The 22,101-nt window shown below is 40.0% G+C and overlaps 1 protein-coding gene across 5 annotated transcripts in view; it reads left to right on the top strand.

Moving 5' to 3' along the window:
• Positions 1 to 22,101, top strand: part of Sorcs1 (sortilin related VPS10 domain containing receptor 1) — a 535,816-nt gene that overhangs the window by 476,044 nt on the left and 37,671 nt on the right. For all 5 annotated transcript variants that reach the window (XM_036172192.1, XM_036172212.1, XM_036172201.1 and 2 more), the window contains exons 19-21: positions 9,592 to 9,778; positions 16,297 to 16,430; positions 17,692 to 17,815. In XM_036172192.1, the coding sequence (XP_036028085.1) occupies positions 9,592 to 9,778; positions 16,297 to 16,430; positions 17,692 to 17,815 (445 nt within the window). The remainder of the gene's footprint in view (positions 1 to 9,591; positions 9,779 to 16,296; positions 16,431 to 17,691; positions 17,816 to 22,101) is intronic.

The following is a 22,101-nucleotide window of genomic DNA, read 5'->3' as shown; positions in this document are numbered from 1 at the left end:
GGACATTCCCTACCCAGCTGGAATTTACAAGAGAAAAATTTGAGAGACATTTGAACAAAGTGTGGTATGAGTGTGACCTAACTGTGACATCTGTCACACCACTGGTCACCAGGGATGATTCAGCACATCTGACTGCATAAGAGGATGTTTCCATCCACCCTCTCTTCCCCACATCTATCTCTTCAATAGCTGCATGTTCATTTAAATAGGACAACATTCCATAGTACAGAATCATTCTTCAACCGAGGTTATAGGAATCTCCCCTGTTAGAAGGTTTAAACAGGGTTTCTAACCAGTATACTTTAAAGGATATTTATAATTGGCCTTCATAACAGAAGGTTGCATGTGGAGAATTTTAGGACACATTTTCTCCTAAGGTGGACCTCTACAGAACTCTGTAAACTCACTTCTATTTCACTACAACCTAATGATTTGGAAAAGGAGTTTAGTAACTTCCCAATGAAGAATTTACACATCTGTTCAGAGTATGGGTAACTTAGTTAAGTCTGACCACTGATGGTAGGTGCAAAATGCTGAAAGCTAATTTAAAACACTAGTAACAAAGTGAGAAAACAGCAAGGTTCTGATGCTATTATAGTTGTGTGTATGTGTGTATATCCGTGTGAATTCTTGCTAGTGAAAATGGTATTATCAACAACAAATTACATCAGCAACATAATTTGTATGTATAATTTTAGCTTTATTTTTCATCATTATATGCATTTCCACACACCCCCAGTGAATACTCCATACCTCTTCTCACTCTCTCCATTTTACTTTTAATAAAGCTGACACATTTCCAGTATATATCTTACTACTAGGAAAAGCTGGTTGTACAGGTTTATTCCTAAAGGAATCTTCCCACTACTCATTTTTTAAAATGTAATTTTGTTCTTATTACATAGCTGAGTGTTTTGCTTTATGACTGATTTTAAAATGTCATTCAAAAGCATTTATAAGATTTATGCCATTTAGTAGTCCCAGGGTTTTTCTTCTAAAGCCTATGGAGGTAAATCCTAAAGCCACTGTGCAGTGGTAATAATACAGCAAAAAGTCTCTAATTGCCTAAAGTATATGGATAGATTAAAGAAGCCTCAACTTACAGGCATCTGTCTGCTCACATCAGCCGTGTGCTTTTCTTGCCCTGTGTTCTGATCACTTTAAGTCTGGCCCAGAGCACAAAACACTTAAAAAGTAAATTAGGATAAATGGGTTATTAAACAAAAGATATGGTGCTTTAGACCATTCACAAGTGAAGAATTGACCCATTTTGTGAGGGAATTATTGGAAACTCTTCATCTGGACATTATATCTAGAAGCATTTGCATGTTTACATGAGCAAATTTCCAAAATCAGAGTCCTTGGAAGCAAGCCTGGAAAGCCAGGCCTCTACATTCTGTCCTCAGAGGTAAAATATATATGTTTTGGTGGTCCTGGTCTGATTTCTCTGGCATTCTAGCATAGGCATACCTGAATTTTCTGGTGAAATAATAAAATATGATGTCCTTTTTGTTGTGGTATCTGTTCACCTTTTGAGTCAAGCCATTATTGAGCTCATTATCACCTTGCCTACAGAGAGGCACAGGAAGTCTATATATTTGGAAAGATACCTGTGCTTTTGCAAAACATCTCTGAACTGGCAATGGAGAGACATTGACTATCTTTAGCCTCTACATTGGTGTTTTTTTCCTTTTAATAACTCATCTCTGAGGTGTCCATAGTTCTGTTTCTAAATGGAAAAGCCTATAAGGCATGATGCTAATGAGATCTGTCAGGAACAACCTCTGTTGTTTTGGGAGGTCATCTGAGATTTCAGTCCTGGCAGCACCTCTTGAAAAGAAGGCCCACAAACTGAAAATATGCTTGAGAAAAGAAGTGAGGGCAAGTATAAGTGCCCCTTATCCAGGACAGGTGTGTTTTGTATAAGAAGGGCTTGGTTTACACTTGCAAATTACCACATGTGTACATCCAACGTATCTTTCCTTCATCAAAGTTCCTTAGTGTCAGACACATATGCTCCTCTTGTATTTTAAAGTACATGGTATATGACACTGGGATACCCTTAGATCTCTAATCTCTGACGAATTGGATCTGTGTTCACAGGCTGCAACAGGCTTTAGTCTTTCTCAATCTTGTACTGTTATTAACAGAGTAGGTAACTTAGGCTAGGTAATTTCTATGTAACAGATATTATTTTATGCAGTTCTAGAGGTGGGGGAGTTTAAGACCCAGATGCTCACATCTGGTGAGAGCCTTCTTGACTCATTATTCTATGGTAGAGCATAGAAACAGGGAATCCCATCAAGCATGATGCGCCTCAGAGCTGCTGAACACTGGCACACTCAAGAGCATGCCTCCCTGCAATAGGCACACAGGCCAAGTTCACCATTTTGTAGGAATCCAGTTTTGTAACAAGTGACCTACTCCTGCAATAGCTATACTGATCCATTCATAAAGTCAAGGCCCTGCCTCTCAACACTTGAACTTTGAAAGGCACTTGCAAAGCCCAAAATTTAGTCAGTTTATGACTTTTTCCTATAGAGTTGTGCTTACTTTTTGCCACCCATCTTGGAGGAGTACAAGAGAGAGGTTTTCACATCTTCTTTGAATGAGTAGTAAGAGGGCTGAAGCTAAGTTAAGAACAGCCTGGCTCAAATTTGTGATTTCAGAAAAATTTGGACAGGTTTCAGTTTTTTAGGGTTAACATTTAAGTAGATAAATATAGGAAGGTATTGCTGTTACTTCTCACACAGTAAATATTCTAGAATTCCTCTGTTTTCTCCTCTAGTAAGCAGTAGTGGGTATCTTCATGGGGGCATATGTGCATTCCCATTTGTACACTCAAGCTTGATGATATGTCACCCATGTAGAATAAGTATAATTCTCCGCATTCTCTCATTCAGCAGTTATTAGCATACCCCATTTGAAGGTAAGGACCCATTGTACTACTGTACTAGGTTTTTCAAGCTATCATAGGTGACTTTATTTTGCATAAATATCTTCAGCAATAGGAAGAAAGGGATAAAACATCACATTATTCTGATTCACATTATTTTGTACCTTAATTAAGGTCTCACCACTATATTAACTAGAATCACAGCAGATTCCAAAACAAAAGATTTATTTTAGCTCCACTACCAATCAATATGATATCTGTGTTATCTTCTGGGTTTTGCCCATAATTTATTCCATATTTAAGTATGCACAGTAATAATAGATAAAGTCAATTCATTTTGCAATGCTTGTTGTATTAATATGACTTCTATCCCCTTTAAATGATAATATTTCATAATTTTCTCTCATCTATTCCTCTCTTCTCCCTCTTGCTGGTGTCCTTCTGCCCTTTGCTCTCACCTACAAAAGTCATCAGGCATTCTATATTCTCACTCCAATGCTCAGACCTATGAAGTAGATCCTGTGCTATTTTTGCTTATTTTGAATAAAACTTGGTGACACTAGTTATTTTTCTACATTGCATTTTGTTTTAGGATCTACAAGTTGCTGCCTCTAAATGAAGGGCTGCAGGATGTAAGTGTTACAGCTCAGATAGGAAAGATACCTTGGCGGTCAGTCAAAGACAAGGAATACCACAAAGTCACATTACACAACAAACCTCACACAAGAGATTATTGGGAGGGAAAAGCGCAGGAGAGTGGCTGCTTTTGCTTGGACAAGAAACAGCAGAGAACTGAGCAGAAAACCAGGTTTATATAGGGTTTCTTGCAGAGGAGGGGATCAGAGCTTTCCATGGTGGCCTGGAGTTGGAGAGATTATGTGGCCTGATCATGGGGCAAGATCAGGGATTAGTGGGCTATTCTTCTGTAGGGCAGGTTGTGGACACTCTGGCCTCAAGGGAGAGGGAGGAAAGGCTGTAATGCAATCAGAGAACTCTGGGGGTGGGGCCTGGCCATTGGAACTCCTTAGGTGGGGACCTAGATGCTGTGCACCTTGAGGGATCAGGCCTGGCCACCAGAGTAGTCTAGGAAGTCTCCAGGGGCAAGATTTAACAAGGGGGGTCTGTACACTACACGACAGGGAAAGCTGCATCTGCCCAGTGGCTTGAACAGCCAACATAGTTGGTCCAAGGCTGCTGACAGAGGGAAAATGGATTTCTTCCAGGAGTGAGCCTCCAACATTAGTTGTCCAATCCCAGGTAGTCAATGCTGTATACATGTACATATGGACAATGATAAATAGATTCTGTATGTTTTATATATGTACATATATATATATATATATATATATATATATATATATATATGTATGTATAGCATATATGCACATGTAAAATTAAAGATGAAGAGTTCTTGAGTTTGGGAGTAAGAGAGGGCATGGGAGTGCTGGAGGGAGAACAAGCAGTAGTGATGTAGGTGCAATATTCATATTTGAAAATCTCAAATTAAATTTTTATAAATGCAAGTACAGAGAAATGTACACTATTCAAATTGCATTGAACACAGAAGAATTTTCTGCAGGAATTGTGTTAAGCATTCTTGATACTGGAAATAGTAAAAAAAAAATCACAGCATTTAAGAGTTACAAAAATTTCCTCAGTACCTTCCCAATGCACAGTTTTCCTAGAACAGGTGGTGTTTCCTCTTCAGTTTTTGAGCATCAGTTTACTGTGTGCTCTAGGCTGGCCTGGAGCTTAGTATGCACCCAGAATGACCTCAAAATCATGGTAATCCTTGGGCCCTACACTCCCACTTGCTGAGGTTGAAGGTGTGAGCCACCATACCTAGCTAGGCAGCTGCTAATTCTGACTATGTGCCTCACAGAACTTAGGGACTGAGTTCCAGTCCACTAAAGCTGAGATTAGTTCTATGCAGTTTTATGGAAGCATATTTACCATCTACACTCCTTTTCACAATTAAATTAAAAGTTTAAAAAGCTTATGTTGTAGTCAGTTCATCCTTGAACAAACCCAAACCCAAGGAAAACTAGCATCCCCGCAGAGGGCATCAACATTTGGTACAGACCCAACACCTATGAATAATCTTAGACTATAGCAGGACTGAGCATCCTCCTGAGGGATCCTGAAACACATGAGTCTTGGAAAGCAGTAGGGTATCTGCATTAAAGGGAACATTAGTGCCAGGGATACCAGAGTTATTTTTCAGAGGAACACATGCTTTCATGATGAAGCTCTTTCCCATCTACCATCGTCTACTTTTGGATATCCCTTATTGGCTTCCCAGAACACTAGGATGCTTTTCAGCTCATATGTAGGTTGTGTACAGAGTGATTGTTTTGAATGAAAAATATAATTGTGTTGTTTCCCCAATACTCTTCCTTAAAAAAAAAAAAATGCTGTCTTGTTCTTCAAGGGAAGATTGAAATCAAAAACTTGGCCCACCAGGCCTAAAGGGCTTTTTCTTTTTCTAGTTATTGTATGGGTATTCTTATAGCCTTCCTTTTCATTCTCCTATTCTTATCACCTTTCTTCTTATTCTCCTTTAATCTATTCAATTTTACCATCTCCTTATGCTCCTGGACCCTTTAGCATTTGTTTCTCCATGTCTCATTGCCTGGGTTACATAATCTCCACATTACTTACAACTCTGAATTGTTTTTTTGTTTTTTTTTTTTTCCTTCAGGTCTTAGCTCACTTCCTGTAGGAGTCCTTCCTAGAAGTTTCCAATCAGAGTAACTTTTCATTTCTCTCCATGGCACAAGCTTATGACACCACATAGGAGTCCTTATTACTCCTATATTAGTATTTTAAATTTTGTGTGGTTATTTCATGTGCATATATGTCAATAGTGGTCCATAAAGTCTTCAAAGCTCTGACTAACATTTGCAATGTTATTGCAGTTATTTACTTAGCCACATTTTTCCATTTAGTATCTTTCATGAGATACTTTATCATATCTATATTTGATTGATTGATTGAATGAATGAATGAATGAATGAATGAATGAATGAATGAACCAGCTTGTCCAGGTAAGGGACTATCTAGGACTAAGCCTGTTATTGTAGTGGGTAGCCATTCCAGCCTTGGCCTGGAAGTTCATACCCCCATTGAGGCTTCTGTAATGGTCACGCCTACAAGGCTGTGCTAAGAGAGGATGCTGAAGACCCAGGATCAAAAGGAGAGGCCTCTCTTGATTCCAGGACCCTGGATGCTGGAGGTAGACTGAGCAGAGTTTTCCAGAGAACACCGCCGGACTGCACCATACCTTCCCCAGACCCTGCAACCTATCCCTTCATTTGTAAGCTACCCCACAAAATAAACCTCCCTTTTAACTATGTGGAATGGCCTTGATAATTTCACCAATATGTTATCGCCTTTGCTTGTATTACTATTATCTAAAGAGGGTTGTCATATCTGCCTCATGTGGTCATTAGAGTTTAGGAAAACGAAAGAAATAAATGGTAGCTGATGAATCCCCAAGTCATCATTGATCATAGTCTGTTTATCCACTATGTTGAGAGTTCCTGAAGGCTGGAACTTGGGGCCCAATTTGCCTATTCCACTGAATAGGCAAAGCTGCACCTACAGTGATTTTATCTGTTGCCTTTAACAGTAAGACATAGCACTTTGACATTCTTATCTCCTCATACAGAATTCAGACACAAAGGCCAGCCACTATACCCAGGGGCCTTTCTGGGGACTTCCTATTTAATTGGAATATGCCATGCTATTTCCTTCAGAGTTCTCAGTAATAGAAAGCTGACCTTTATTACTAATAGTAATAAGTGTGAACTAATATCACTAGTGTGAACACTGAGTCACTTCTTTCACACACAGGGACAACATTATCATGAGCAGAGAATTAAGAATGTTATTAAGCCCAAAAGCCAGCATAATGACTAGACAGACAGAGAATGGTAAGAGGTAGGGGTGTGTGTGTGTGTGTGTGTGTGTGTGTGTGTGTGTGTGTGTGTATTTGACTATAGAAATGTAAGGTATCATCCTCTATTGCTTTCTACCTTACTTTTGAGACTGGATTTCTTATTGGACTCAGAGCTTGCCAATTGACTAAGCTGGATTGTCATCAAACTCTGAGATCCCCTTGTCCTCCGACCCTCAGTGCTTAAGTTTAGGACATGTGGCAGTGCCTGGCTTTTACATGCTAGGGATCCAAACTCAGGTCTCATGATTCCATGGAAAGCACTTTACCTATAAGCCATCTCTTCTGTCCCTTCAGAGAAGATTCTTGTACGTGACAAGGTCCAAATGAAGTGAGTAATAGGAAGGTCAAAGAATTGTAGAATCAGGTAGTTGCTGTGGGTTGTTCTGTATGTTAAATGTGTTGCTCTGTTTGGGTAAAAATAAATAAAGTGCTGATTGACCAGTAGCTAGGCAGGAGGGATAGGGTAGGCAGGACAAGGAGGAGGAGAATTCTGGGAAGTAAAGGCTGGGGGAGTGACACTGCTAGCTGCTGCCATGACAAAAAAGATGTAAGGTACTGGTAAGCCATGAGCCACGTGGCAAAGTATAGATTAATAGAAATGGGCTAAATATAAGAGTAAGAGCTAGACAATGGTAGGCCTAAGCTACTGGCCAAACAATTTAAATAATGTAAATGTCTGTATGTTTATTTTATAAGTGGGTTGTTGGACTAACAGGGCTTGGCAGGGGCTGGGGGGTAGGTAGAGAGAAGGTCTCCAACTACAGGTAGTGGCAGCAGGAAAAAATCTTACTCTTCTGAGTTGTGTAGGTGACTACCCTCTCTTAGTCTCTTAGTAGAGGCTAAAGCACAGTTAGATGAAGATTCAGTCTCTCCATGTCATCTTACAAATGTGGACCCTGCTTGTTTCCTCCTATGTAATCCTGCCTCATACGGTCCCTTTGTCTCCAGTGAAATTTCTCTTGCTTGTCTTAAGCCAGAAACAACTCTATCTACCTCTGATATTTACCTCAGACACTTGCTTTAAAGTTTGGATTCCTTTTCCTCACCCACACCTGTAGTTGACTTCTCAATGACTCTGAAACCTGAGAAAATGTGGAAGTAGAAATGTACAAGGAACAGAAGGAAATGATGGATCAATCCACTAGAGCTGTCCACATACCAGACACGTTAGCAAGATTGCTGGCGTTTGTATTTATTAGATGAGGGAATTCAAATAACTACATAATATGTGAGCCTGTGGATATTTGTGTAATAGCTTAAATGGAGGTTTTTGTTATTGTTGTTTTGTTTTGTTTTATGTTTTTCTTTTTCTTTTTTCACCCAGAGAAAGATTTCAGCCTGTGATGCTCCTGAAAGCCCTACTCCCTCTGCCTGAGCATTGGCTACTATGCATGCCACACCATGCTACTGGGCATAGATTGAAGCTGTAGGTCACAGACACTCGTAGGGTTTGAACTGCTTTGCCTTTTTCTGTGTATTAATCCTTTAAATGTCAGCATTTTAAAGTTGGCCTTTTCAAAAGATATGATACTACATAAACCTTACTTAATCAAAAATACATTTCAAGTTCAAAGGTTTTTGGTGATTTAGTTTGTGATTTGTTTTGTTGTTTGCCTGAAACTGTGGAAGGCTATCAAAAAAGAAGGTATTAAAGGAAGGAAGCTTGATTTTGCCAGTTGGGTCTACACAATGTTGTTCCTTGAAAGTCTAAACCGTCATTCCAAAGGTCCTTTCTTTTTATGGGCCTTTGTAAATGCAGACTTCATTGCCTGACTACACAGGAGAAATTTAGAACAATAGATTAAAGTAAGATTTGAAGGAATATTGTGTGTCCTTTACAGCCTCATTTTAATATTTATTCAGCAGTTATTTTTTCCATATCACTGTATAAACTGCCATTTATATAGCTTTTATAGAAACCCATTGAGTTAAAATGGAAAGGTGCTCATATGCCCATTTCATAGGTTTAGTAACTAACACAGAGGGAAGCTGAATGATTTATATGAAGTCATATAACTTGTTAATGGTGACTAAGATTCAAAGCTGAGTGAGACCTTCAATGCCTTAGCCACAGTGCTAAGTCTCATTAACAAAAATGAATAAGAAATCAAGAGACAATGGTTTAGGATCCCAGAACTATAGCTTCCTCGTTGAGTTAACCTTCAGTAAATGATGAAATTTTCTAGACTTCATGTTCATTAATGAAGATGATGAATATTGCCTACTCTTCTCTCCAGGCTAATATTCTTTGATAGAGCAACATACTGAGATAGAAATCTATTTTCAATAAAAGAAAGCAAATGACCAAAAAAAATAATGATCATTATCATAAATAATTCTTAGTCTCATGTCATATCAGGTGTCAGGCAAGGTAGATTTCATTCTTTCTCCAACTTAGTTAAGGAACCAGAAATAAATAAGACAATTCATGGTTCTTGAAGACCTAGGAAGTGGTCTTCATGCCAGATAAGACCATTAATAAAGCCTTTCAATTAACTGAGTATTACAGTAACTGAAACTGGTAATCAAACACTTATTCCAAGACTTGAAAATTTGATTGTTGGTACCTCTTTGCCTTGGAGAGTATTCTAAGAAAACTATTCAAGTGTTACAGAGATGCTAATATAGCAGACACATGTTCTCAACTGTAGGAGGAAGGCAAGTGAGCCTAACCTCCAAGGCAAGAACAGCTAAGCACTAACTTCCTCCATTTAACACTGCCCCTTTTTTGCAGGGTGATGTGCAGCGAACACTCATCCAGGTGGACTTCGGAGATGGCATTGCAGTGTCTTATGTCAACCTCAGCTCCATGGAAGATGGAATCAAGCATGTTTATCAGAATGTGGGCATTTTCCGAGTGACCGTGCAGGTGGACAACAGTCTGGGGTCTGACAGCGCCGTCCTGTACTTACATGTAACTTGTATGTTATTACTGTTATTGACTTATGACATATCTAGAATATTGTGAGCTTTTAAAAATTCCTATGTATAGTGTCCTATCTAGAGGAAGTGTAGAGATATCTTTTAGGAAGGGGAATTGAAAGTAAGAGAATAGCAGAAAAAAAGAAGAAAGTCAAAAAGTGTGAGAGATAAAATCTTAGATAAAGCCAAATTATTCTCAATTCACCTCCTATGTATCTTCCAGGGCCCTCAGAGATACACAATCTGCCTTTGATAGGTGCTCAAGTACTTGCTTGAAACCTATGTGTTTCCATTTTTAAGGCAGGAATGATTGAAATCAATGCAAATGCCAGCTCAATCATTACAATGAAGTATTCCTCTCCCATAAAATTCGGGACAGAAATGGTCCTTTTAGTCTTTTAGTCTTTTTCGCCTTTAAAAAATGTGTTTCCAGGGTTTTGATCTATAAGTGATCTTTTATTTGAGAGAAGATGATCTAAGGGAAAGATTATATAATGTAAAGCATTCGCTATATTAGGAATAAGGTTCAAGACTCCTAAGTGCCCTCCACCATAAAGAATTTAAAGTTGTGAGTCACAAGGTAAAATAATAACTTCTAAATTTAATTGAGTAGGTTGGTGTCATTAGAATTTATAGATGTGAGGTTCTAGGATTTGCATTGTTATTACAAAAAATAGTTTATGCTAAAATGGAATGTACTGTTTTGTATAAATGGCCTTGTTCAAATTTCAAGTTCAAGGGCCAAAGTGTTAAGGATGGGCATTACTTCTCTCCTCTCCCTTGCACTTGGCCCACAGAATGAAACTGAATGTAGAACATCTCAACAAGAACATCTTTCTGTAGTGGTTCAGTGAAAGGATGGGACTCTTTAGGGGTGGCCAGCAGACTGTGCGACTGGATGATGACATCTCTGTGTATCTTACACAGGCGTGAATGTGCTTTAAAGAACACATTCCCTTCTCTGGTTCTAAAGGAAGTTAGACCTGATTTCCTGTTTGCTTATCCAACCTTTCTCATTTTGGTTACATTTTATTAAGCTCTTACTATGTATTCCAGTCAGACCTTTTTCTGTACATTACCTCAATTCTAAAAACCACCCATGAGGGAGGTATGGTTAGAAACTGTACTTTCCTAAGTTTCACAGAGCTAAACAAATGATTTAAAAGAGTCAACTCACTCCCTCATGCTGCCAGCCTCTATAGTCAGGTGTTCCTGTCTCAGCTCCTGATCAATAAGGTGTGTGTCAGTGATGAAGTTGACTTTAGTAGCCCCCATAAGCAATCCTGTCCTTTCACATATTTTCTGAAACAAAAGGAGTTTTAGGCCCATGACTTATTACATAGACTCCTATCACTCTTACTGCCTATAGGACCTTAAGCTTCCCAATACAGCCTAAGACACAATATCCTCTACCTACTGTGCTTATGAGAATAAAAATGATGGCAGGCTTGAAATAATCTGAAAATCTTTAAAAATATACTACAAAAAATATTAGTAAAAAACAATTTGCCAGTGAAATAACAGTATATTTGTTAAGAATGGCTGTGTATCTCATCTTACCACTTCTCATAGTGAGGCTATGATTGTTGCTGGAAGGCTACCATCCCTAGGAATTACAACTGCATTCTATGTCCCACAAATTTCACATCCATTTTCTATACTAAATTGTCAGCATGACGTTAAAATTTAGTCACAGCTTCTTGTCCACATTTCCAAGGATCTCACATCTAGTCTTGTTACTCAACCTTCTTGTACCTGGTAGATGCTTAGTCATTCTCCCACTTGGTCATGTGCATCGTGGTACCCACCACCTCTCCTCAGGGCCCTAGGTTTACATGTCTTAGAGAGGAAATGTAGACTTTACCTCTATTCAGGAAATTAAAACTGGGCAGCAGTGGCATATGCCTTTAATCCCAGTACTCAGGAGGCAGAGCCAGGAGGATCTCTGTGAGTTCAAGGCCAGCCTGGTCTACAGAATGAGATCCAGGAGAGGCACCAAAGCTACAAAGAGAAACTCTGTCTTGAAAAACAAACAAACAAACAAACAAAAAACCCCAAAAACAAAAAAAAAGAAAGAAAGAAAAGAAATTAAGGATTGCTAAAGCATTTACTTTTAAAAGGAAGGAGTTTTTTTGTTTATATGCAATTTTCTCATTTTATCAGAGTAGATAATTGGATAAAATAGTTTGCCTTAACCTTCATGGGAGATGATTACCATGGAGTGTTTATATTCTGAATTTAACTGTTTAGACTCATGTTGGTTGAATGGTGGGGTAGGCATTTCTTATATACTGTACCACTTTCTAAGCCTGGCATTGGGGCATAAGAACTAACTATTTTATGCTAATTATAGTGAAGCAGGCTATGTTTTAAATAGTTAGTGTGCATGCACTTAAATGCCATTCCATTAGTCTCATTTCAGCAGTTCTCAGGCTTCTCCCTAAAGGACCCATGTTCTGATCCATGCATGTAAACTCACTTTGCTCGTCTTTTCATATACACTACAAGAGATGGCATGGGTCACAGAAGCCCCTTATCTCAGAGGCAGAAAACAATGATTGGAAAAATTAGAATTATATATATATTTACATTGACAGTCACACTCCATGCATCTTGAGCACCAGGGTTGTTGTGACTGTTTTTTGGTGCCAGTGACCCAGGATATATAGGTAAAGAATGGACTGGCATTGCAGATGGAACACAAAGGCACTGGGCAGTCACGTTGTGGTTGTATTAGTTGCCTTGTGCAGTGCTGTGGCAAAGGAAGGGAAGGTCATTTTAGGTCACAATTGAAGGTGCATACACCATTGGCAGCAAGAATATGACAAAGCCGCTCACATTGCACGCACAGTAAGGAAACAGTGTGACAAAAGCTTGTGCTTGGCATGTATTTCCTTGTAGTCCAGTACTGAGCCTATGGAATGGTGGTTCCCACACTCAGGGTGGGTCTTTCTCCCTCAGTTATCCCAACCCAGAAGCTCCCTGGTCAATTATAATTTTTGAGTGTTGATGGGCACTGGTTATTTTAGTTGCTGGTTTCCTGAAACTTTGTGGAATTTATCTAGTTTTGACCCTTGGATGATTCTAGATCCTGTTGAGTTGACAATCAGTATAGCCATCACAGTGATATCTTTGGTTGGGTGAGTACTCTTTCTCTCTAAGCCTAAATTCTTTCCTTTGTCAAAAGATGCACATTTTGCACCCAGCGATTCTATCAAGCAAAATATGAGACATTCTGCCACTTCATAAAATTTGATTTTTCCTTCACTACAGGGTAGCAGATGTATTTGGACGTAGTGAGCTATGAGTTAGCTGAGAATTAGCAGCAATTCTTAGCTGTCACTGTTCTTCTCTGTTCCTGATTCCCCGTCCTCCTAAGGCTCTCCTAGGAATCACAGTGCTCGCTTGACCACACATTTCCCCCACTCACCAGAACAGAAAGGCGATTTAATTCCAAATCAGAGGTTTTTCAATGTGAGTTTGCAAAGGTCATCAGAAACAAATGGAGCTGATGTTTCCACTGTCGTATAGCCAGGAGTGAGTATGCAGCTCTTGCAGGATGCCAGGGTAATCTATTGAATCCTGACAGTTGGAAATTCCTTGGGGATAGTATTCACCGTGTTCTGCTACTTTGCAAACTAATGAGACACTTGGTGCAGACTTTCAGGCCTTCAGCTGGATGGGGCAGAAAATTTAGAGGGCATGAGGATTTCAGCTCAGAAAACTGCCTCATCATGACCATGTTTCAGGGGTGGTGATGGGGCTGGAGTGTCTGCAAATCTATAGTAGGAAAAGTAAACAATGACAGCAAAAAATGAACTGGGTGCTTTAATCCATCCTTGATCCTTATCTTTCACTCTCCCCACACAGGAGCAATGAGCCTATGTCTTTCTCACACCATCCTCTGATTTGCATGCCTTGAAAAATCACGAGACCTGCAATTACTATCCCGTGGTTATGTTGGCCTGGAAATGGTAGAGCAGAATCACATGATGTGTGGTTTAGTAGGTCACCTGCCCCAGAAGTAAATGATGTAAATGTAGTGATCTGGTTTCTAGCTTGGATCTAGTGAACTATCAAGTCTGGAAACATGACAACATAATATCCTTCAAACATACTTGCTCTATTTCTATGTACACTGAAGTCTTAGGAGTTTGGCTTTATCGTATCCTCCTTATAGTTTGAGTAATGTTCACTTCTAGTGGAATTTTCCTTTTTTTTTTTTAGCTGTTTAAACAAATAGCAATATGATATATACATGCAAGATTTAATTAGATAATTGCATACCTTTAAAACATAAGTCTAAGAGGTAGGCCACAGTAGTCATTAAACACACACATACACACACACACACACATACACACACATATACACACATACACACAGAGTGTTCATTCTCACAGACATCAGCTGTTTTGTGCATTCTAGAAAGTCTAATCAAAAGAAGGAAAATACAGTTCACTTAAGAAAGTCTCTAGTTTTTCAATGATAGGAAGTGATGCATCGCCACCTGCTGTCCCTTTTCTGTATCACAAGTGCTTGTATATCAAAAAACTGAACAGGCTTCCTTCTTCAACACATAACTGGGGACCTCAGAACAAGAAGTTTTACTTTCTGTTCATGACACATTCTTAAATGCTGGCTGACAAGGTTCAGGTGTTTTAAAACACTAAAAAGTAAACAAATGCAAGAGGCCATAGAAAATTGCAGTATGAATTTCATACCTGTACTTAGATACACACACACACACACACACACACACACACACACACACACAGAGAGAGAGAGAGAGAGAGAGAGAGAGAGAGAGAGAGAGAGAGAGATAAAGACACATACATATCTACTTCAGGGCCTACAAAGTCAGCATGCACTGGGTCCTCAGCACTGCTTGGATCTCCTTGGTTAGATCCCCACCCACCATCCTTTCACTGTCCTGTTGTTTTCTTGCTCTCCAGCTAGCATGGCAGGCACGTCTTCTCAGAGTGTTTCCACTGACTCTGTTCTCATCCTGGAACATTCCAAGTAGGTTCTCGGTACAATCCTTCTCTTCACTCATTGCTGCCTGACGCCATTTCTGAGGAGCTCTCCTTGAGCACTCTCCACAGCAGCCCCTCTTTCCCACTCTGCTTTGGATGTTCACTGCCTTCTTCCTTCAACTACCTACGCACCACCAAGCACCAGGTGTTCCCAGCACCTGAAACGACACCCAGTGCCCAGCAGCACTCAAACAATCGAATGAGTGCTTGGCCACAGTTCAGTAATGAATCTACCTCATCATTGCCACAGTGACAGCAGGACATTGTCCTCATGCTGATGTTCTGACTCGAAATCAAAAACAAAACTGAATGCTCAGCTGTGACATAGAGAAAATGAAAATTCCTATTGAATGAACCTGGGATTTCTAGAGTAGACTATCTCGTTCTTATGTTCCTTTTAAATTGACTCTCTCTCTCTCTCTCTCTCTCTCTCTCTCTCTCTCTCTCTCTCTCTGTGTGTGTGTGTGTGTGTGCTTGCATGTGAGTATGTGTGTGTCTTTGTGTGTGTGTGCATGTCTGTATGTGCCTATGCAAGGTGAGTTGTGAATATGCATGTTACAGCACATGTGTAGAAGACAGAGAACAACTTTGTGGAGTCTTCTCCCTTTCCACCTTTACAAAGGTTCCAAGGAACCTAACCCAGGTCACTAGACTGGCCTAACAAGCAACTTTACTCATTGAGCTGCCTCACCAGGTGTTTGTCTTCTGGCTCATTTAGCCCAGAGTAGGTAAATCAGAGTGTCAAAGAGGAAGGCCTGCTTGGTATAAGGGTCACAAACATCTGAGAGAGCTGTAAACAGAAGGTCCTGGGAAGACCAAGGCATGGCATGCTAGGAGAAAACTATGGGGTTAAGGGAGCCCAAGAGCTATGTCGTAAGTGAATACAAGAGTAAAGTGTATTGTCTAATGCCTGGAACCCATTTACATGGAACTTACTTTTCATATGTATGCAGCTCAGTTCTAGGCAAGCCTAACTCAACTCCAAATACCAGTGTGTTCTAGCCTAAGCAGATGGCTTTCTCTCAGGTGTAGACACAACCACATTTATACACATCATATCTTTAACACCTTAAACTGTAAGAATAATTATTGATGAGGAGTTTATGGCTTTGTGCATCCTCATCACCAAGAGCATTTCAAGAGACCCCTGGATCCTGTTTGTTTCCAAGAATATTGCCATGTGGGGAGAATTTATGTGTCCCTGTGAAATCTTACATTTTAGCTGTTGATGTGTGGACTTCATGAGTTACTTAACTTTTCCTTTTCCACATACATAACTTAGACCCAGTAGATGAATCAGTAAATTGAATTGGAACAGGTAGTTGCTGATGGACTTTTCTCCGAGTAGGGAAAGCAGCAAGCACTTCCCTTTGAGGCAATGTATGGGGGTTTCCAGGCTGAATGTGTGTCCTCTCACAGCAGAGAAGGTGGAGCTGAGGCAGCTCTTCCCTCTCTATGGCCCGTCTTTCTCTGTGTCCCAGGTCCGCTGGAGCATGTGCACCTGTCGCTTCCTTTTGTCACAACAAAGAACAAAGAGGTGAATGCAACTGCGGTGCTCTGGCCCAGCCAAGTGGGCACCCTCACTTATGTGTGGTGGTACGGAAACAACACGGAGGTGAGCCGGCCCTCCAGGTGGTGGCCACTGACAGAGGGGTGACTGGTGCTTGCTAAAGTCAAGCAGAATGAGATGGCCCATGGCTTTGAGTCTGAGTGTAGCCTGAGCTTCCTGGTCATCTGCACTCAAAATCCTCATTGGGTTCATCCCTTTCCTCTGCTTCCATCTATCTTTTCTAGCACCCTCTCCTATATCTCTACTTTCCTCCTCCATTATGTCCTCTAGATGAACCTTCCCTGATATAACCCTTAGTGGAGACACTGGAGATATTCCTTAAAAGTTCCAACAGAAAGTCTGCAGCTGGACCTCACTACCCAGACCTTCTATCATTGATATTAGGATGGGATTGTTATTTGTCTAAAAATTATCACTAGAAAATAAAAGAACCAAACAAAGTTCTTCTGTTTGTTTTCTCTACCTTAAAAATTAAAACAAAATTTCTAATAGATTGCTGATAAGACCTCTTAGACAGGACGTTAATGCTTTCTTTACCAAATATTGTGAATCTTGATTTTAAAACTAACCAAGAAAGACAGAAAAGAAGTATTTGTGAGGAATCAGTCAAAGGAGCTCAGTAGACTAATATTTATTTTTCTTATAGGACATGACTCTCTGATTGTGTTTTAGCACCACTCTTCCAACTCATTTTTTTCTTTAGAGTCCTTAAACTGCTATCCAATTAGAGCTTGTTTCTGTAGCAGTAACTTCCAAGAAACAGGTGAGAGTGCTGCTAACAGGATGGCATCACTCAGGCCACTCCTATCTAATCAGAGTTCAGTTCTGTGTTCTGGACTGCTGTAGTCCATATAATGCTCTATAAATGGTTTATTCTGCAGATGAATACCATAAAGCTTAGAAATTCTCACTGTTTGTTGATACAGTTGAGCCTCTGTTCTTCATTTACCCAAGTGGTTCATTGGATCAAAAGTTCTGCTGGGTAGGAGATGATGAAAGCTGAGACATATGTATCCTGCCAATAGGCAAGGCCTATCACACATATTGATTTCCCCAGTCCTGACTCAGGATGATAACAAGAGACAGGTGTTAATTTCTACGAAAGATACAGAATCCTTTAAGGTTACTTCTGCATTAGCCTTCACATGGACTTCAGCTGATGGGGAAGCATAGACAATTACAGAGTGGAGCACCAGGGTGAATCTGTGTCCATTCAGCACATGGGAAATGGGCGACACTTAGAGACAGAGGCTGTTTCAACTATAATTCAGACTTTCCCTTCACTCTTTGTCCTTGTTTATTTCAGCCCTTGATTACCTTGGAGGGAAGCATATCGTTCAAGTTTACTTCAGAAGGAATGAATACCATCACAGTGCAGGTCTCAGCTGGGAATGCCATCCTGCAAGACACAAAGACCATAGCGGTGTATGGTGAGTGCCCAGCTTTGCTGATGCAGCTCTGTCCTTACCCTCAGATGTGATTGGTCCAATGATACTAAAGACTCCCCTGAATTAGAGATGGCAGTACTTGAGAGAGAGAGAGTGATCTAGGATGGTCCTAGAGAATGCCATTCACTAGCAGAGCAGTGGCCATGTACACAACATTTCTGGGGCACAGAAGGAGAATCTTAGCTCCATCAGCATGGGTAGGATAGAATGGACCTCATCGTAAATAAGGCTAACTCGTTGATTTCATTTGGATTTTTTTCTGCTATTTGAGTAGCTAAAGCTGCTTGTTAGGAAATGGCTAATTGAGAGATATTTTGCTTTTAAATTCCATTTTAAGAAAACCTTTCCATTATCCAAAACTTTTAAACTTCTTTCAGAAATCTGTATTTGAAACAACAAAAAGAAAAACTTATGACACCATCAACAACAGGAAACCTTCTACTAGACTAAAAGCATTAGAGATTTTACAATAATCAGAGGCCAGGCATGGGCTGAATGCCAGTTGGAGAAATAATCGTAGAGTACAGTTTTGTGATCAGCTGGGGAAACTAATACATTCCAAGTATTAGATGAGATAAAATTTACTAAAATGGAAAGGTAGGATTATTGCTTAAAATGAGATTAAAAATAGTTTTTTTTACAGATTGATCCCACTTCGGTAATATTTTTCTATATAAAAAGCTAATCAGTTGGATATGAAGTGTTACCAACAGATAGAAAAAATGTAAATGTTTATTATTAATATGAATGTAGTACATATGTATCATGGGAAATTGAAATTTAAAAAACAATATTTTAAGACCAGATAAAAAATATATTTGCTGGAGAAGAAGAAATAATGCAAAAGTAAGAGAAAGAACTTCGACTTTTTTTTTTTTTTCAAATATCAATTTAACCTAGTTCCAGAATCAATTGATTCCAATAATATAATGTAGGTCTAGATTTTCTTTTGGGGCATACAGCTCTTTCTTTCAATTCCTTGTTGTTTCTCTGTGACCTTCAAAACCAGAGAGTAATTTGTAAGCAACTTTGAATGTCAAAAAATGAAAAGGCCTAAGGATGTTGTTCTAGAAATAGCTTGCTTCACGTTAGATCTCATAGTTTTGACCCTCCCTCCTCTTCGAAGAAGTTTGAATAGCTTAGACAGCAAGAGGAAATAACCCTAGATATGAGGGATTCACAACCAGAGGGCTACAGCATGAGCAGGCACAGTAGGGAGAGCTGTTGATTCACCTGTACCTATCTCCTTTCTATGTGCTTGGGATGTATTACATCTTTACAGAAACCCTGGCATAAGGGAAGTGATTGTGCTATTTGTACATTACATTTGTAATGGTTGGAATTAGGCCTCTACCCCACCTCACCTCAACCCTGGCCCATGGTCTGACATTCCCCTCTGTATTAGTTTATTTTCTGTTTCTGTGCCAAAATGCCCTGGAAATATCCTGGCTCAAAGTCCACTGTGTCAGGTAAGGGAAGTTGCCTTATAACATCACATTCCCATTCAGGAAGCATTCAGAGCAACAGACATGAGGTCAGTGGCGCATTTCCTCCAGTGAGGTTTCACCTAAAGCAGTGGCTCCCAAGCTGTGGGTCGCATCGAATGACCTGTTCACAATGGTCACCTGAGACCATCGCAGAGCACAGATGTTGACATTATGATTCATAACAGTAGCAAAATTACAGTTATGAATTAGTAAGAAAAATAATTTTATGGTTGGGGGAGGTCACCACAACAAGAGGAGCTGTATTAAAGGGTCACAGCATTAGGAAGGTTGAGAATCAGCGTTCTAAAGGTTTCATAACCTGTACAAACAGTGCTACCAGTTGAGGACCAAGTGTTCAAAAACATAAACATGTGCAGGGCATTTCACATTCAAACCATAAGACCCTAAATAACTTGCCTCGGATCCTTATCCATGGACGCTCTTCCCCTCCTAGATGATGGATCTGCCTCCCTCCTGTGTGGGATCCCATTTTCAGGTTCCTTGTGGCTTTACCCAGCAAGTCTGCATAGAGAGGATGATTGGACCACCAGCCTGGTGCAGGTGTCTGAGATGGTCTGCACTTGGCTGTGCTGGGGGTGAGATCTTTTGCTCCACCCCTTGGCATTTCTATAAATGCCTTAGGGCATAGGCAATCAGGGCCTGTTGGAATAGGTTCCAGGCCCCCTTGAGGCTATCCTGCATTTTCTGTTTATCTCCACACTCTAAATCCTTCTATCTAATATTTCCTGCTGCTCACACTCAAGAAAACTCTGGGGAACTGTGGGGTTGGTGGGTAAACACCTCGCACTCCTAGATGTAACAAGTTGCCCCTTTTGTCAGGTGTGTGGATGACCTTATTAGAATCTTGGAGAGATTCTTAAATCTAGAAGGTCTCTGTGTTGTTCTTATCCAAACCATCGTTTACTGCTGGGAAATTATGGACAGACATGGGAAATTGCTGGCTTAAAATCATTCTGCTACTTTGTGACAGCTCCATTAATAGCAGTGGTGTCAGTGACAGAGGCTAACATTGATGCCGCCTCTTCTAATCACCAGCATCTGTCCCCAGCACTGGAGATATGAACTGCCTTATTAAATCTTGTGAAAAGACTTGAGAGAAAAAGTCTATAATTATCCCTGTTTTACAAATGAGAATACGTGGCATAAGTTTAATGAACAAACACAGCCTAAGAATTCTGTCTAGAAGGGTAATTTCCATACCAGTGTACCCTTCTTATGCTTTGCCCCCACTCTCAGTCTCTTTGAAGGCATCTTCTAAAGGTAGTCAACCTGCATACAGTGTCGGGGGTCCATCTCCCTCTTCATTAAAAGCATTAGTAGAGCAAATGGACTGCTCTAACTATCCTTCATTTATTTTCAGACAGGTTATCCAGGGAGTCATATACATGGTTTGAAATGTTTTGTTTGTTTGTTTGTTAGGGCAGTGCTAGGACTGAACCTGAGTGTCACACCTGTGTGCCAAGTGTTAGATCACTGAGAAATAGCGTCTGCCCAGGGATCTGAAACCTTTATTACATTGTGACTTCTTCTTAAATAAAGATTATACTGGCCAGGGTTAAACAGGCAGCCTTGAACTCAACTGAGAAAAAAAGGAAGAGTGGGTTTTCTAATCCTGGAGTTAGCTGGCAGGAGAGGATTGGAGAGCCTTGGAGAGTCTGTGGGGTCATTAGTGTGGTTAAACTATCTGAAGCAACTACTGTCACCTAGAGAATTTAGTCTCCACCTTCCTATAGAGGTAGGAAGAGAGGAGCTCTGTCTTTTTTGGTTATGGCTCTATTTCAAAGGACTATCTCCCCCATGGTCATAGGAAAACATGTTTCTAAGTTATTCAAGATTTACTTCTTAAAAAGACAGAGACAGAATCAACAGCTGCAAGTTTTCTGACTGAATATCCTAAGAGGCCAGCAGCTGCACCCACAGGATACCTGCACAGAACTTAGCAAAATAGAGGGGAAACAGTAGGAGGCAGCCGATTGAGGCATGATGGAGGAAGGCTGGTCTACCCAAGGCCACCAAACAGACTGAAAGGAAGGTACTCTGCCTTGTGTTGTTTCCCTTCAAATGCTCTGGGGCACAGGTCTGCCTTTACAAATGGTAAGTGTATCCAATTCATCTGCTTTAACAGCTTCAAAAATGCCATTTAATTGGCATTTTATTTTTTTCTATCCCTCCTTCATGTATTTGAATACTTAGGAAGAACATTTCTAAGCCATTCTATCCTCACCTCTCATGCTGGTTCATGTGTTAAGTGATAATGAGGAAGTTACACCATTTATGTCCTTTCACAAGGCTAGATACCTTTCTTTATAGATGAAGTCACTGCCCTGTGATGGGAGGTAAGGAGAAAGTGAGAATGACATAAACCCTTGACTTCAGAGGGAAGTTATAACTCAGCGGGTGACTCTTTAATGCTGTCATTTGTCACACAGCAAATTCATATTCTTGTAATTATTCTCCACCAGAAATGAATTAGTGATGTTCACATGGATGACCAATGACTCACAAAATAGTCAAACTTTGAAAAAAATATCTTTGGAACAAAGCCACTGTCATAAATACACATTTTATTATGTAAGAGTTTTCAAAGCATGTGTTTGAAAGCTCATTAGCATTGTTAGGAAATGCACAAGAGGGTTTTTATGCTTCCTAGATGTATAATTCACATCACTGGTGTCACTTAGGCCCCACTGAAGCACAAGGACATGCTTGAAACAAGAAATGATTATCAAATAAGTAAATGCATAATAATAAAACCTTCAT

This window comes from Onychomys torridus, chromosome 1 (assembly GCF_903995425.1).
Source record: "Onychomys torridus chromosome 1, mOncTor1.1, whole genome shotgun sequence".
Classification (NCBI taxonomy): domain Eukaryota; kingdom Metazoa; phylum Chordata; class Mammalia; order Rodentia; family Cricetidae; genus Onychomys; species Onychomys torridus.
The sequence above is the reverse complement of the archived record's forward strand: the minus strand, read 5'-3'. Positions and strand labels throughout refer to the sequence as shown.